The following is an 18,496-nucleotide window of genomic DNA, read 5'->3' as shown; positions in this document are numbered from 1 at the left end:
AAAGCACATACTTCATTAATTACTTGTTCCTCTTGTCAACACACTTTTGAGGATGAAATAACCTACGTAATTAGCAACAAATTCCATTTCATTGAAAGAGGGTAACTCAATAAGATGCAGGCTGCCTTACATCTCTTATTAGTGCCATAACATCTGTCTTTAGTTCTGTGGTACAAGCTTCAGTCGAGGACAGGCTGTGTCACATCTGCTATAAAACTACATTCTATACAGCCTAGAATCCAACTGTCTCTGTCTATAGGGGCTTCAGAGTTCAAAGCTAACGTCAAAGTCCCACTTTAGACTTGCATAAAGTCCCCTCCATGACAGAGGTGACAAAGCATGGTTCCAAAATGGCAGCTGGGAATTCCTGTCTTATAAATGCAAACAGTCCCAGACTCTTCTAGCAGTTGTACCCGAGCCCCTGTAGTTATCAGGCGGTTCCTAGTTGTGTTGCCACTCAAAAACCTGGAGCACAAAAGCAGATTGGCATCACTTTTTAATATTCCAGGGAGGCTCTTCTCAGTGATGCCAACCTGCAATGATGCGTTATCCTCAAGTTCAAAAGGCAGTACCACCACCCGGGCAGAAATATCATGCCCAGCCTTTGCAGCTTCACAGAATCCCAGAATGTCAGGGATTGGAAGGGACCTGGAAAGCCCATCCAGTGCAATCCCCCCATGGAGCAGGAACACCCAGCTGAGGTTCCACAGGAAGGTGTCCAGGCGGGTTTGAATGGCTGCAGAGAAGGAGACTCCACAACCTCCCTGGGCAGCCTGGGCCAGGCTCTGCCATCCTGACCATGAGGAAGTTTCTTCTCAAATCTAAGTGGAACCTCTTGTGTTCCAGTTTGAACCCATTACCCTTTGTCCTACCATTGGTTGTCACCCAGAAGAGCCTGGCTCCATCCTCCTGACACTCCTCCTTTCCATATTGATCCCCACGAATGAGTCCCCCCTCAGTCTCCTCTTCTCCAGCTCCAGAGCCCCAGCTCCCTCAGCCTTTCCTCACACGGGAGATGCTCCACTCCCTCCAGCATCTTGGTGGCTGCGCTGGACTCTCTCCAGCAGTTCCCTGTCCTTCTGGAACTGAGGGGCCACAGCTGGACACAAGATTCCAGGGGTGGTCTCCCCAGGGCAGAGCAGAGGGGCAGGAGAACCTCTCTGACCTACTGACCACCCCCTTCTAACCCACCCCAGGTACCATTGGCCTTCCTGGCCACAAGGGCTCAGTGCTGGCTCATTGTCATCTGAAACCAGTTTGGGGTTTGCTCCTAGGAAGCTCAGATCAGCCCAGCTTCCAGGAGACATGCACTTCTAAGACCAGATCCATTCCAGCCAATTAAGAATCTAATTAGAGTAAATGTGTAAGAGGACAGAGCTTTACCACTACAGTAGGTCGTCTAGAATTTCCACTCTAAATCCCGAGGAATGGTGGGGAAACAGGTAGAAACCAGACAAACTAGAACGAGTTAGTTTTAAACAAGTTGTGCTACCTGAAGCTAAAGCAATGAAATTGTTATCTTGCAGTGAAACAAGTGGCTCTGCTGCCTGCAGCACAAATCCTACTCGTATTAATACCTTTTCCAGTGGTAAGAACAACTGAGGACATTCCCTGATGGGCAGCAGAGGCGTGCAGTGTCTGACCTTACACTCCGGCATTTGAAGCTCAGCTGAGATACAGTCTCTACGTTACCTGGCTCTCCATTTCCAAAAGACTTAACTCCTCCAGGTTATTTCTGACAGGGTAAAGGAAGCTGAGAGCTGATAGATTTGCACACCAAGTGCTCCTGAGTTGCTTAACGTTAGTCCTGGTGATCCCTGCACCTTCCTCTGCTTTCCAAGGGCACCCAAATTCAAGTAGAATCTGCTCTAAATATCAATTTACAGCAGATGTGGTTTAAACATGAGCATGAAAACAAAAAACAATGTTAAGTCATTAAAAAATAATTGTTGTCGTCTTCAGCAATTTTTAATTTCCCTCCCTTCACTAAACATCTGGATTTTGTTAGAAAACACTGTAAAGTGATTTTCCAAAACCTTTGACATGCATTTTGCTCAATAGATCCCTAAAGCGTAGAAGGAGAGCTTCACAGTAACAGTTGTCATTTATTAAGCCCCACTCATGAAATTGGTCTAAATTTTCTTCCGTCTAACCGTTTCCTACTGTTTGTGAGGGCAAGGCAATAGGGACTTAGCATGTTAAGATGATGCTCATTTAATAGACGAAAAGGACACTCTGCACCGAGGAAACCATTATTCAAGTAGATTCAGTCTGATGAGCCAAGAAAAAGCTGTCTCTGCAGAACCCAGGACTCTCAAGGTACCTGTGTGATTAAGTTACTTCAGAACAAATTAGCCCTCCATGAACTGATTACGCTGTAAGTGAGCCCGGTAGGAAAGAAAAGCCACTGACAGACACAGAACCATCCTGAGCTCTCCAGCTTTCATCCACGAGCACCAAAAACCCGCCAGTTCCAAAAGGATCTCTGTTTTTTTTACTCAAAATTCACACAGTATGTCAAAGCAGACGCAGCATCTACAGCAGACAACTAATCACAAGAATCCTACACTTTCATTTCCTCTCGTCACTCAGAGCACAAATTGCAGCTCTCTCCCCGACCTAATAATTACTCCTATGGCTGCATTTTGTTCTTCTCCAGTAGCAGCATGAAACCCGATTTGAGCTGCAGGAACTCAGGCGATGACTGCACAGGCTGCTGTTGTGATAGCACAAAGCAGAAGCCAACGCGGCAGGTAACTGGACTTGAAGCTGGAAAGATCTTCCCCAGTCAGCTTGAATCACAGGGGAGAAAACAGATTGTCTTTATCTACCACAGGTTACTAAAGGAAAACTTTGATACCCAGACAGACAGACATAAATACCAAGACATACCACTATAAAAAGGTACCAAAGAGGGGTGTGGTTTGTACTCCGCAGTAATTCAAAAGACATTTGGACTCTTCAGTATTAGGAATAGAAGTGTTTATGTATCACTTGCCAGAAAGGAATACTCACATTGCTTGCTACTTATATTCTCTTACCTGCTGAGCCAATATTTTGGGAGGTCTCAAATACTGTACTTGCTGTCACAACAGATTTCATTCATGCTTCCAGAGTAGCCTTACAGAATCCTAAAGGACCGACATCAAGAACTGTTGCTTCCTAATGCATGTGAAGCTCCTTCATTTTTCTAAGCTTCACACCAGCTGAAGTAATTCTAAAGCATCAGAAAACAAAGAAAACTAAATGCATACAAACCCAGAGTCGTGGGAGATGAGATGACAGGAGTGCTCAGTACCACCAGTAACCTCATGGGTAACGCCAGCTGCCAGCAACCCCCTCATCTGGAACTGGGGAGCTCCAACTATTAACAACCACCTCCAACAAGGAGTTAGTGATGGCTACGGAGAGGGAGGAACAGGAATGAAGATCCACCTGTGTGGGCAAGTGTAGAGTCTTGAATCTGGGCAGGAACAACCCCATGTTCCAGTGTAAGCTGGGGAATGACCTATTAGAGAGCAGCATAGGGGAAAGGGACCTGGGGGTCCTGGGGACAGCAGGGTGACCATGAGCCAGCACTGGGCCCTTGTGGCCAGGAAGGTCCATGGCACCTGGGGTGGGTTAGAAGGGGGTGGTCAGTAGGTCAGAGAGGTTCTCCTGCCCCTCTGCTCTGCCCTGGGGAGACCACACCTGGAATCTTGTGTCCAGTTGTGGCCCCTCAGTTCCAGAAGGACAGGGAACTGCTGGAGAGAGTCCAGCGCAGCCACCAAGATGCTGAAGGGAGTGGAGCATCTCCCGTGTGAGGAAAGGCTGAGGGAGCTGGGGCTCTGGAGCTGGACAAGAGGAGACTGAGGGGGCACTCGTTCCTGGGGATCAATATGGAAAGGGGGAGTGTCAGGAGGGTGGAGCCAGGCTCTTCTCGGTGACAACCAGTGATAGGACAAGGGGTAATGGGTACAAACTGGAACACAAGAGGTTCCACTTAAATTTGAGAAGAAACTTGTTCCTGGTGAGGGTGTCAGAGCCTGGCCCAGGCTGCCCAGGGAGGTTGTGGAGTCTCCTTCTCTGCAGCCATTCAAACCCGCCTGGACACCTTCCTGTGGAACCTCAGCTGGGTGTTCCTGCTCCATGGGGGGATTGCACTGGATGAGCTTTCCAGGGCTCTTCCAACCCCTGACACTCTGTAATTAGCAATCTTAATTACGTCATGATGAGCTAGTAGCAAACTTAGACCTAAAGGTTTGGTAGGCAGAGGAAGGTTTTTCAGATATTATGAGCAGGAATGACAACAGTTTTCCTCCTCATTATGAGACCCAAGTCAATGCAAAGAATGGGCTCTCCTGGAACGTGGTGGTTTTGGAACAAACTCTCTAGTCTTTCAAACAAAATTATTAAAATCTGGAGTAAGACTCATAAGTTGTTAAGGAAAAGTATCACACTTCCCCCCTCCCAACCCCAGATATGTACACACACATAGAAGAGATATCCGAAGAGCTTTCATCTTCCTTTCTCACAGTAACACCAATTTTGAAAACGCTGGAAAAAGTCTTAGACCAATAGTTTGAGTTTTGTAAAACTGGAATAGTGCATACACAAAGAGTTAATAAAACAGGTTTTAAAGTGTATAATGTTGAAGGGATGCACACATAGTCTAACAATACTCTGAAAACAAAGCTTGAGACTTAGGCAGTGCTTTCCCCACAAATATACCCTCAGAACAACAAGCAATTCTACATGTTCTTCGTCACCTCCGGAAGGCAGAATGGCAAAAAACAAGCACTCCAGTGGAAAGAACAAAAGGCACTGATTCCTATGCAATTAGCTTAGCTAAATATACTACCGAAACCGTTCTACTCCAGCTGCCCTTGACACCTGCATAGCAGGGACAATGGAACATGACAAGCATCCTCTTAGGATCTATTGCAGTTTTCAGGCTGACACACTGACTGAAATTCAGTGGTAGTTACAGTTCTTGAGCTGCTGCATTAATGGAATTAGCACAAAACCAGCTTATTCCAGCATCCGTGCCACAGGGGAGACAACACGAATAGAGCCAGTCAGTGTTTTACCCACCTCTGCTGAATTCACCACCCAAAACGCATCAGTACCCTGAAAATAACGTTTCTTTCTACTCAAAGATCCGGTTTACACAGTGACAGACAAGCAACACAAAATAGAACTGGCACCTGTAAAGTTAGGAGGATGGAATGAGAGGCAACTTGTTAATATCCCGTGTAGCACAAGTTCCCACTGTTTCATCATCCTTAAGTAAGAGTTAAATTGAAAGGCTGAGAAGCAGAACAAAACTCGTGAGGTGAAGTTGCATGTTAGCACAAAGCAGCTCACTCTTTTCTCTATTAGTCTATGTTTCTGGATACAGAAGCCATTCCTAGTAAAACACACTTAGGCTCTGGTGTTTAAGATGCCGGAAAAGCCTACAAAAGCATCTTCAAATGTAAACGTGCTTTCTGTGTATTGAAAATTGAAATCCACCACATCGCTGTTCTGGCACACGGCCACCAGCCCTGCCCCAGACAACAGGATAAATACACAAAAGCTCTTTTATAAGGGTTCAGACAAAGTGCAAAAGAATCTATTGAACCCGACGTATCTACCTGAAGCCAAGTCCTCAGAGGATGGGCTTTAATGTCTCAGACCCACTGCTATCTTTGTAAAGGCACCAATTTGTACAGCACACATATTTTATCTGCACTACAATAACAAAGCGGATGAACATTAACCAGATACCTCGCCGTGGCTGCCAGGTGTTTAAATATTTTACAAGGCGAACGCTGAAATACTATCTGCAGTCCAAATGCTTCAGATTATCCAGTGAGAACATGTGGATATTTCCATGAGCTATGTAAAACATGTTTTTCATTTATTACATTTTAAGTAACAGACCAGAGTTACCAACATACAAACATATATATATACACACACATATATATACACACATATATATATATATATACACCACAGCCCTTTTATTTTGAAGGTTGATTTCATCAGGAAGACTGAGCTCGCAAATTCTTTCATTTTGAGAATAGAAACACTAAAAAGTTACTTACAGAAACTTTTGGATTAAAATACTGCATATTTAGCTGTGCTGGGCAAGCCCTATAAGTCTTGAAAAAAACAAGCCCTGATATTGTGTATTTTGATCAATTTAGTTATATACTGTGTACTGTATATACTATATACTGTGTACTGGGGTTGTTCAGTCTGGAGCAGAGGAGGCTTAGAGGTGAGCTCAGCACTCTCTAGAACGACCTGAAGGGCAGTTCTAGCCAGGGGGGATTGGGCTCTTCTCCCAGGCACTCAGCAATAGGACAAGGGGGCAGGGGCTTCAACTCTGCCAGGGGAAATTTAGGCTGGAGATGAGAAAGCAATTCTGTGCAGAGAGAGTGGTCAGCATTGGAATGGCTGCCCAGGGAGGTGCTGGACTCACCGGCCCTGGAGGGTTTTAAACTGAGATTGGCCATGGCACTTAGTGCCGTGATCTGGTCAATGGACTGGAGTTAGACCAAGGGTTGGACTGGATGATCTCTGAGGGCTTTTCCAACCCAGTCCATTCTGTGATTCTGTACATAGTATAAAACAATCCTATACTATGTATTAAACAATGCTCTTATCAGCCTAAGTTAGACGACACATTTCTGAGAATGCTCTGTGTCCTCTCCCTCCCTTGAGATGCATTTTGGTAGAAGCGATGAGCCCCTCTTACAAAGCACCCACTTTCCTGAGCGTCACCACACAAAACCCCGTCCAGTTTTGCCACAATTCTGCTCAATTTTTGCCTCTAGGAAAAAGCGTTTGAGATGAGACATAGGATGACTTTTTCCACGCTGAAATATCCTCCACTACCAGAACTCTAACCCAGACAGTTCTATACATTAACGTATTATTATGTCAATATATTTACTGCTTCTCCTCCAGAAACTACTATGCTAATCTATTTGTTATTCCTCCTTCACCCACGCTAAACTTCAAGTGAAAACACATACAAAATCATTATTAGCAATAAAAATGAACAGCCCATGGTGATCACTAAGGTTTTACACCATGTCAGCTATCACCCTGAGACATACCAATCTTATATTGTGGTGAGAAAGACATTTAAATACTTCTTGTATTTGCATCACACAACTGCTCTATGGGCCAGATAAAACCATCAGTATTGCCAAAATCAGCTGTCTGAACAAGCACAGAAAGGTCAAATTATCCCATACCTGGAGTCAGAGACTATTTTAAACAGGTAAATGGATTAATGATATATATATATCCCTAGAAAGAAAATCCACTGTGGACTTTTCATTGAAACAAATGTATCTGCCTACCACAGAATGACCCAGCAGCAAGGGAAATGAGCAGTAATAATAAGCAAGTTGTTCTCCACCCAGAATCATTAAAAAACAGGGTTCGTCCCACATACCTTGGATGCTTGGGGAGTAGAAATCACATGGACAGTGCTGGGTTTAACTCCATTTGCCTTCGGTCGCTTATAAAGGGCAAATCTGCTTTTCCTGCGTCCTCTGTCACCATTAGGGAGGGAGCCATTATACCTAGAAAGAAACCAAAAGGTTTGGGATAAAACACCACCAGTTTGTGACACAGAAGAAGAGCGGCAATTTGATCACAATATCCTGATGCATGGGAAAAATGTAACACAAAACCAGTAAGTTTTGTTGCCAAAATTATGAGAATGCAAACATTTTTTAGTGATCCATGGTTGAAATTTTAGCCATCGTTAATAAGGTCATCAATGCAAAGAAAATACTGAGATGTTCAGCCACAGAAATACGTCTTCACCTCTAGAATTAAAGGGATTTGGAAGAACAAATCCTAAGTCTTCTCTGTGATTTCAGAACATGAGGAGTTTTTTACCATCCCCACAGGAATGGAGAAGAGGAAGAAAGAGGTGATCTGGAAAAACCAAGTAATTTAGGGGCAAGTAAAACTAAGTGAAAGGGAATTTTAATCTATTCACAAAGAGGTTTTTTTTTTCAATTAGCAGTTGTTTTTTTGTTTTTCTTTTTCTTAAACTCTAATCCTAAAGGCTTCATCTATTATTAAGGGAAAAGGATGCAAGTGTTTTTAATTTATGTGACTATATCTTAAGCCTCGCTAATGACTTCCTTTATCAGGTGTAACACAATAGCCTTTGACAGCTCTTTCATCTCTCTGAGGGCAGAAACCCAAAGGATTAACCGTTCAGAGAAGTCTGAAGCCTCAAGGGGACATGGCTCCTTCCCCAGGGAAATTCCCCCACTGGAAATTGTTCAGCAATGCATAAGCATTTAATTCATCATCACCCTAACCCAAAGATTTAGGACAAGCAGATGCTTCTCATCGCAGCGCTGTCACCTGTAACGTTCCTGATAACTCTCAACTGGTCCATGAAGATCTCTCGGGGCTTTACTTTCCTGCAGAGATGCCTCTTTCATTCCTGATCCTCAGAGATTTCAGACTTTTGCCTGAAGAACTACAGATGTTATCCCACTTATAAATCTCAGTTGTTTTACTGGCGAGCTCTATCCTACCCTGATCACACATATCCCTCTCCTACAGTCTTTGCCATTAAAAGCAAACATCGCGGTCAGGAAAAGAGTTGGAAAAGAAGAAAGAAGAAGATTTAAAGGTAACTAACACCCTGCAAAGCAAAAGAGGTAAAAAAATAAGTTAGGAGAACTCATTTTCTCTTTAGAGATCCACTTGGAAGTTGTTCAGCTCTCCATCCACCACACCATCTGCAGTCCAAACCCATTTGTTTGTAGTGCTGAGAAGGGCTGTAACAGCAGTTCTATGGCAATTGCTGACTAGGAAAAGCAATTCAGTAACCCAGAATTCGTTTTTTCTTATCGTTACACTCCCTATATGTATCTAACTAGTTTGTGTTACACGCAAATGCACTTGGGGAGCCTTGTATCCTTTTGCCAATGACCAGGCAATGAGCAGTGGATGAAAGCAGCCGGTCTCATTGCCAAGGCCGTGACAAATTTAAGTGCTTTACAACATAAAAACAGACTTAAAATATACATTCAACACTTGATGCTAGAGACACATAATAAAACCTCATCTGGGTGCTCCTGCTCCAGCAGGGGGATTGGACTGGATGAGCTTTCGAGGTCCCTTCCAATCCTTAACATTATGTGATTCTGTGAATAAGAGCTTTTCAGCTGGGCTACAACTGAACTTGTTCTCTCCTTCTTATTTTTGTAGGAAATTCTACTGTATTTTTCTCGACTATTAACCGAGATTCCCCACAGCAGAAAAACAACACAATAAATCACTGTTATTTCATTCCAGGTGTATTTGTATCCGGAAACTTGTTATTAACCCTACACAAGAGCAGCATTCGGTTAACACAGCAGATCCTCATCATAAAAGACCAATTCCTAGAAAGAGATATCAATACAACCCACAAGCAACTCAAGCACCAGCCTTTAAAATAGGAACCATTTGATTCTCCAGCTTGAATCTTTGTAGATACATCCCCGTGCTTTCTTTCAAAGCCACCGTATCACTATGAATACACCAGCAAGTTTTAACTTGCCCGAAGACAACATTCTTTCTACAAGCATTTTGATCCGAAAACCTGAGAAAGCAATAACTCCTGCGGAAATAATACGTGAGTAGTATAATCTCTATTTGTGTAACTGTTAAGCAGGACTGAATTTAAGTAGTTAAACTGGAAGTTAAAGCAGGCTAGCAGGGTTATTCTGTTTGCTTTTTCACAAAACAACTGTAACTGGGAAAGGCTACTTGATTTCATTTCAGATCTACTTGGGATTTAATTATCTTTATATAAAAAAAAGACAGAAGCAAGCTGCTCAAAGTTAAAAGGCCTTTTGGAAACTTCAAATAGGAAGAAAACACAAGCAAAGCGAAAGCTTAATTCATTCATCCTGATCAGCACCAACAAGCTTTCATGGAGGTTTTCTTCGTGCCAATTTCTAAGTTTCCTTTTCACCAAAGGGCAGGAGGAATTGAGTGGTAGTTTTATTATTTGTTATGCTTTAATTATAGACCTGCAAGTTTTGGTTTTATTTGACACTGGTAAAAAAAAAGCTAGGATAATTATGTATGTGTTTGTTGAGGGTTTTGATTGAGGGGTGACAATAAAACCCCGGCAGATGTATTGTTAACCCCCCTCTTCCATCCTCCCCCCCTTTCAGCTCTTCCCTCTCCCCACTTCCCACTCAGCACAGGCGATCGGGAGGGAAAGAAGGACAGAGAGAAGAGAGCTGGAAATATTAAAAATGTTTTACTAATGCTACTGATAGGAATAGAGAAAATAATACAAAATACACAAAACCAATCTTGACAGTCTCAGCAACTGCAGAGCCGGCACCCAAAGTCCTGGACTGGACTCTCAGCCAACCGGAGCTGGATTCAGTCTGTCACTGGCCTCAGTTCACAGGGAAGACTCGCAAGGTCCTCTCCTAATGTCACCATAAGGAAAAGGGACGAGATCCTCATGATCTCCCACTTTTATATGAAGTATCACGTGAATGGGATGTTATACACAGTTGGTCAGTTTCTTGGTCACCTGTTTCTCGTTGCCCCTCTGGCGAGATGTCCATCCATGCTTATCAATAACTTCACATTCCATGGCTATGTTCACCAAAACATGGATTTGGTTCTCCAGGAAAATGCAGCTGATATGAAGGCTTTAGCTGACAGGCAAATTCACTAAAAGAGAAACTTGTTTTTTAACACAACCAGGACAGTTCTGCAAGCAAAAGAGCGGCAGAACTCGCCTCCTTCCTCTCCGCAGCCAGCAGACACCTTCATTTTTTCAAGACCAGGACTCTCGACTTGTTCACCACAGCCCAGCCACGGCGCTGGGCCCACACCTTCCCTCGCCACCACCTCCACAATCTGCATACCAAACGAGCCAACATTAACCCCGTGGGATCTTGTCGGAACGCAAGGAGACTCCAAGTTTCCCCACAGCCAACAAGAGCTTCGTAAACAGAACAAACTCCCTGTTGATTCTTCTCACAGGGCCTCCCCACGAGCATCGTTTCTCATCTCCCTACACCCTTCAAAAACCTCCTGATGCACCTTAGGGACCAGCACATTGACTTTTCCCTCTGCAAGATGAGCAATGCTACCACAGACAACCTACAGCTGGGATTCCACATCCCACCAAAGAGCCCAGAGCAAACATAAAACAAACAGGGAGAAATTAAATTTCAGAGACAAAATGAGCATTTCTGAGACTGTCCTGCTCACATGCAGATCTGCAGGGCGCTCCTGAACTTCTCCAGATGTTCCAAAACAGACCAACACAAGTGTTAAAAGCAGCCCTATACTTTTTCCAAATGCTTCTCAGTGACAGCAACACCGGGACAAGCAGCATTATGAAACCTCGTGGGATAATTATCTCTGTTGATAGCGCTATCCCTTGCAAATAAGGGAGTGGTGCTGGCATAGGCTGTGGGCATCATAATTACCAAAGCCAGTTTCCTACATATTTACATCAAACAGTCGAGGACTTTGGTATACAATGACATGCAAACTCCAATTAAGTTTTTCCCATGGTCGGGCTATGCAATGAAAACATCCCTGCGTGGATTCATTGCTGTCTGGAGAGCAAGACCACACACGCTCCCTCCCACAGTCCGAACACCGTGGTGAGTTCCTAATTTCCACAAGTCTTGAGGAACTTACTTGACTACTTGAGGGAACAACGAGTTTTGAGTCTTTTGTGGGACAGCCAGTTACACCAGCTGGTTTCTTTTTAAAGGCATCAGGCTTAACCAACAGCAAAGAGTAAATAAGAGCTTTGTTATTTAGGACAAGAGCTCTCAAAATCTTGACTTCAACACTCAGGGAAGTCATCCCCAAAATTAAGGGGAGTATCTATAGCTACCAGACACAGAAGCTGTTGTTATATATTTAACAATGCTTTTAAAATACAAACTATCATAAAACTTGAATGCTTCTCCACATTTAGGCACCTATCTCCTAAAAGACCAAACACTGACCAAGTCAAACTTCCACAGGTAATATTTCCACTAGACAAAAAGGAGTAACTTCACTCTCCTCACCCACTCCTAATAGTCTTACTGCACATCTTATCATTTTTAGATGTGAACCGTCCCATTCCAGATTCACCTTTCAAGACATGACATTACCACAGCTCTAATAGGCGAGAGAAGCACATCTTTGCCCTAAATAACAAAGCTGCCCAAGAATTAGCAACAGCTTTCATTGTGACATCAGACTTGAGCTAATTTTTCAAGTACATTCCGATTCCATGTTTGGTATCATATAGTAGTATATACTCAGCATATGGCAAAACCTCAGTGCGTGTTTATGCCGTATTTTTACCATCACTGAACTAGTGTGGGCCAGCACAGGGTGCCAAAAGCACCGGTCTCACCTTTAATTTGCTGGTTTGTTCCTGCTGCTTCTCTCCCTGGTTCACATGAAGGGGAAACCAAAGCAGATTTATGCTTTTAAATTTAAACCACATCAATTCCTTGCTCTGCAGTTCACTGCAAAGCCACAGAAGCACTTATATCAGCAACAAGGGAAAAATGGCACGGAGAGCAGGAGAGATTCTTTTGGAAGTATTGCAGGTCTACAGTTATGACATTCACAACATTATAATTCTAAAGATACATTATTCACCTTTGCAATATCCACCCCCTGAGCTTTTCATGACTCTGTGCTGAAGTCCTGACTTACGGGAAAACCTCTTCTGCTATTATCCAACGTTCACAGCATCCAACGTTCAACCCCATGAACACAGATTAAAAGGAAAAAAAGCCACATGCTAGCTTAAAAACAAACAAAGCTTCAACATGTTTAATGTTGAAAACAAAATGAGTGAGCTTGTGTCTTGTTTTACATAATATCACTGCCAAAAAGGACAGGGAACTGCTGGAGAGAGTCCAGCACAGGGCAATGAAGATGCTGAAGGGAGTGGAGCATCTCCCGTGTGAGGAAAGGCTGAGGGAGCTGGGGCTCTGGAGCTGGAGAAGAGGACACTGAGGGGGGACTCATTCATGGGGATCAATATGGAAAGGGGGAGTGTCAGGAGGATGGAGCCAGGCTCTTCTCGGTGACAACCAGTGATAGGACAAGGGGTAATGGGTTCAAACTGGAACACAGGAGGTTCCACTTAAATTTGAGAAGAAACTTGTTCCTGGTGAGGGTGGCAGAGCCTGGCCCAGGCTGCCCAGGGAGGTTGTGGAGTCTCCTTCTGTGCAGCCATTCAAACCCGCCTGGACACCTTCCTGTGGAACCTCAGCTGGGTGTTCCTGCTCCATGGGGGATTGCACTGGATGAGCTTTCCAGGTCCCTTCCAACCCCTGACATTCTGGGATTCTGTGAACTTTTCATATTTTTATTATAATATATTATCATATTTTTATTCTAGATATATTATTCTGTATCAGACCTCCATAAAACAAGCAGTTGCTGCCTGTCAAGTATCTGATCATTTCAGTGAAATAGGACAGTGAGTTGTTCTCAAGCTTAATCTCATCGGGAAGCGCTGTCAAATAGGAAAAGCAAAGATGCATTTTACTTCTGTACCAACAGGATAGCACTGGTTTACTTTTCTCCTTGGAACTCTGTTCTCTGGTACTCTGTATTAAAGACACTCAAACACTCCTTCTTCAGAGGTAGCTTAACAAGAACGTTCCTTTCTGCCTTCCAAAGATGCACTTTCTGCATTGCAGGTACCTTTGGCAAAGCGCACCCTCAACTCAAAGGCTCGATCCAGTCCATCCACAACATTCCTGTTTCAGTTAGTCTGGAAAATCCAGGCCTCCCCACCTTGTTTCAACATCTTTAGAGTTAAAACTCTCCCCAGGCACGTAGCAAGGGAGATTCAGGTCAACGCAAGTACCCTGTGCTTCCCACCGAAGCCATCAAAGAAACCAAAAAAACCTGTTCACAGCAGGTTGGTGTGCTAGAAGATTTGGTTCCCATCTGATTTTTCTTTCTTTCCAAAGGAAAGCATTTAAAGAAGTTATAGCAGCAAACCACAGTAGCTTTACACTGAGTTTTTGTTATTATAGTAGCTGTGACAATGAGTAACTCATGCGTAAGCAAAGGGCTTCCATCCTTTGAGTAACAAGAGCCGCCGACCCAAGAACCTTGGTTTATGCAACCTTGGAGGAAGCCCTGAACGACAGACACTGTCCCACCTCAGACTCTGCTTGCTAAGACATCTCTGGAGGCATAAACGCTTCCTCATCACTACAGGAGTGCAGTTTAGCAAAGCAAATCTTCCTGCAGAGCAAGAAAATCCAAACCAGCAAGTTCCAAAGTCCCAAATAATCTCATCACTTTCCCCTGTTAAAAGCAATGGTTTTGCATCTGTGAACTTGATTATGCCTGAGAAACATATGTTGGAGTGGCTAATCGTGGCTATAACAAGCTTTTTTTCCTCAGAGGCAAGCGTTTGTTCTTAAAACTTGCATCGGAGCAGTCACGTCAACCCCATCAAACACCGCAGAAAGCATTCCCTTCTTAAATACTTTTGGAATACTCGTTAGCATAGCGATCCATCCCATGTGCTCACCACGAACCTCCTGTTCCCCAGCACCATAGTTGAGCACAGTCTGCCTGGTTTACTGCTACCTGTGCAGTCCTAGAGCCTCCAAAGAGCCTTCAGTAAACTGCAGTCTGACCCGAGAACCCCTAGAGTTATTAGGCATATAGTCAGTAGAGCCATTAGAACCCCCTAGAGCCATTAGAACCCCCTAGAGCCATTAGAACCCCCTAGAGCCATTAGAACCCCCTAGAGCCATAGTTTTAGTCATTATTAAAAGTTGCTCCTAATTGCTCCTGCTACCATTAGGAAGCTAGCAATCAGCTTGACCAAAAGCTGTATACGACAGTTATGGTGGTTTTCTGTTCAAATACAGATCTTTCTGATCAGAATCACAAGTATGGATTAGCTGAACACATGGCTAGGAGGTTACGCACGTACAACAGATAAGCTAGAACCTACGTCCCTCCTTTGGGAGGTACATACATCAAATAGAACCTTATCTAGCGAAAACACTGTGAAATCACAGGTGAAGTAGCTGGGGCTCCGCAGGGTGACCTTGCTTCTCCCTTGGTGCTCTGGGACACAACTCGTTGCTCTTCTGGTTCGCAAGTTCCTGGTTGATGGGAGAAAGCTCATTTCTGGCTGCTACGGCCTCTTCTCGTTCTCCCCCAAGCGATGAAAGGATCTGGTGAGCTACAGCTCAGATTAAATCAGGCTTCTTATCAGACTATTCCACTCCACAGCCAGCAGAATTACACACTGCTACAATGAGAGCAACATAATAGTTGGAAAAAAAACAATCCAGTTTGGTTTAGGGAGAATATTTATAGAAAACACAGCTGATTAATCCTCATGCATGTTTAGCTTACATAATATAGGCGACTCAAGACCTGATCTATTATACATTAACATTAAGCTGTGGCTTAAACACTTAAATACTTTAACTACTCGTAGCAGCCAGGAGCACAGTTTTGATGTCTGTGTAAAGTACCTGGTATTTCTTTTGGGGCCAGAGGAATTTACTATGGCAAACTCTTATAATTCTCTTTGAGCGTATTTTTCTTAGCAAGTGGTTTCTTACTTGCCCCGGATTATTCTTCTGGGAAATAATTACTCTGCTTTTGTGAAATCCAAGACAGCGGACCCTTGCCGCCACTTTTCAGAGTTATAAGTTTCAATTGGCATTGTAGCATTAGTATAATTAAAGAAATTCAAGATCGTCAACCGCATGTGTTAATGACAACATGGCAATGGGTATTTGAAGAGGTGGTAATGGAAGGTATTCACTGCATAGGCTTCCTCAAGACAACTACATAAGCAGCACAAAGAGTTTGATTAAAAGCTAATACCTTAATAGAGCCTACAGAACGTGCTGATGCAAACTACTGGAGCATCAGGATGAGTTTCAATTGACGTAGTCAAATAACCTGACAGCTCCAAACAACCTAATAGCTGAAAACCTGCATAGACAGCCCAGTTGCGCGTTACAACCAGAGAAAGGAATTACTATAATCTCACCTACAACATAGGTTTCTTAGAAGCCATTCATAACCATGACACTACTAGGGGAAAAAGAGCAGCTACATTTAATAGGAACCGCCCCCCACCAAAACCCCACATTTAAGATACAATTATAACAATTCCAATATAAATAATATGCCAGAAGAGCATTAGAATGCAAGGGGTTTTCCTTTTAGGAAGCAAAGGCTAAGGGAATCTGTTCTTTCACATAACGACTTCCTTAACAATCCTTATTTCCAACATTTTACTGCTCCCCCAGTGTTCATTTAACAAGGCGGCAATTTTATTCGGCGTTTTAAGCCCATCTCCAAAGCTGTCACCGAAAACCATTCACCACTGCATAAACCAACAGCAAAATACAGGGTAGAAACTAATCAAGGTCATTTCAAAGCATGCTTTTTATTCCAGCTAAAAGAGCAGAAGAGGTGGGCAAAGCACTATGCTTAGAGAATCCTCCTTCCAACCCTCAATCTATAGAGGAAATGCTATTCATCCGAGATCTATAATCTAGCCAAGCACCACTGAATTGTTTGATACAGCGTTTTGTTGAACTAAATACAGATATATGTGATAGAAAGCAAGATGTAGCTTTCACTACACTCAAAACAAGTCAGATAAACACAAAATTCCATTCAAAGCGCTAACGCACAGCTGGGTTTTGATGCAAAGAAGCCAAGGAAAAAGACTGTATATCCAAAACAGAGGTTTAGGATCCACACACTTCTGTTTGGAAACAACTTATGAACTTCTCTTAAATACCAGATCCAAAAAAAAGGCTGCAAGTTTCAAAATTAAGACAAATCAGACTTCATATAACGCAGAGACAAACCTCAAAACACGACATGCCAAACATGATCCCAACCTGTTTCTGCTCCATATGTGCTTGAAGGTGCAAAAGCCAGGAATGAACAGCAATAACACAATGTTACATCTGAAACAGCACCGCATTCAACATTACGGATAAACTACATTTGATTCAAAGGACGATTTGGGCCATTTAAAAAAAATGCGCCATTTGGATAATCCTTTTCCTAAGCAATCAATTGCTTTCCCTAAAACATTAGCAGGGACTATTTGACAGTTCACATTTTCATAACAAAAAGCGATAGCTTTCTTATATCTCCAGTTATCCTCCAAATACAACCAGTTGTGATATCATTTTTCTGCTTCCAAAGACAAAAAATTCCAGAATGTCCATTAGTCACAGCTTTTTCAAACACTCAGGCATGACAAGAATCTTCTTATGTTCTTTCCAGTATCATTTCACATAGAGGAAGAGATAAAATTTGCATCTATTTTGCAAATATAGGTGATCTCAGGCAGTGCACTGAATAGAAAGTAAGACACTCCCGTACTGCAGCCTGAACTGCAACATCTGTGTCAAATCCTATCAATTTTAACATCCCTTTTGGTTTCCCAGGGAAAAGAGCCTGGCAAATGCACAGCTCCCCGTTCATCCCAACTGCTTAACGGAATCACAAGTGTTTCCCTCAGAAACAGAAAATAAAGAATTGCATTCCCTTCTTTGCAGCACTCAAGTACTATTGCCTCTTCTGCAGTATCACTGGCACTACATTATCATCAATTGTTACACTGGGATGAGCAGTGGAAGGCAAGATAATCCACTGTATAGCGTGCTGCAGGCAGACTTCAGAGTAGGAAAAAAACACAACACATGCACCACCAAACTCACAGAAAAACACAAAATCCCAGAATGTCAGGGGTTGGAAGGGACCTGGAAAGCTCATCCAGTGCAATCCCCCCATGGAGCAGGAACACCCAGCTGAGGTTCCACAGGAAGGTGTCCAGGCGGGTTTGAATGGCTGCACAGAAGGAGACTCCACAACCTCCCTGGGCAGCCTGGGCCAGGCTCTGACACCCTCACCAGGAACAAGTTTCTTCCCGTATTTAAGCGGAACCTTTTGTGTTTCAGTTTGAACCCATTGCCCCTTGTCCTATCATTGGTTGTCACCAAGAAGAGCCTGGCTCCATCCTCCTGACACTCCCCCTTTCCATATTGATCCCCACGAGTGAGTCCCCCCTCAGTCTCCTCTTCTCCAGCTCCAGAGCCCCAGCTCCCTCAGCCTTTCCTCACACGGGAGATGCTCCACTCCCTTCAGCATCTTGGTGGCTGCGCTGGACTCTCTCCAGCAGTTCCCTGTCCTTCTGGAACTGAGGGGCCACAACTGGACACAATATTCCAGGTGTGGTCTCCCCAGGGCAGAGCAGAGGGGCAGGAGAACCTCTCTGACCTACTGACCACCCCCTTCTAACCCATCCCAGGTACCATTGGCCTTCCTGGCCACAAGGGCCCAGTGCTGGCTCATGCTCACCCTGCTGTCCCCAGGACCCCAGGTGAATCACCTTTCTACCTCGTAGCACCAAGTAAAATCTAGAGACTGAAAGTTCCCAGCTGGCAATTATCATATAGGGCAGCTGCACTACAGCCTAGTT

General features: G+C 43.7%; 1 protein-coding gene across 1 annotated transcript in view; it reads right to left on the bottom strand.

Annotated features, from left to right (window-relative positions):
* The window catches only part of PELI2 (pellino E3 ubiquitin protein ligase family member 2), an 85,232-nt gene that overhangs the window by 50,513 nt on the left and 16,223 nt on the right, over positions 1–18,496 (bottom strand). The window contains exon 2 of the mRNA XM_065839743.2: positions 7,436–7,565. Coding sequence (XP_065695815.1) covers positions 7,436–7,565 — 130 coding nt within the window. The remainder of the gene's footprint in view (positions 1–7,435; positions 7,566–18,496) is intronic.

Source organism: Patagioenas fasciata, chromosome 5 (assembly GCF_037038585.1).
Source record: "Patagioenas fasciata isolate bPatFas1 chromosome 5, bPatFas1.hap1, whole genome shotgun sequence".
Taxonomy (NCBI): domain Eukaryota; kingdom Metazoa; phylum Chordata; class Aves; order Columbiformes; family Columbidae; genus Patagioenas; species Patagioenas fasciata.
Note: the sequence above shows the minus strand (reverse complement) of the source record. Positions and strands in the feature narration are given on the sequence as shown.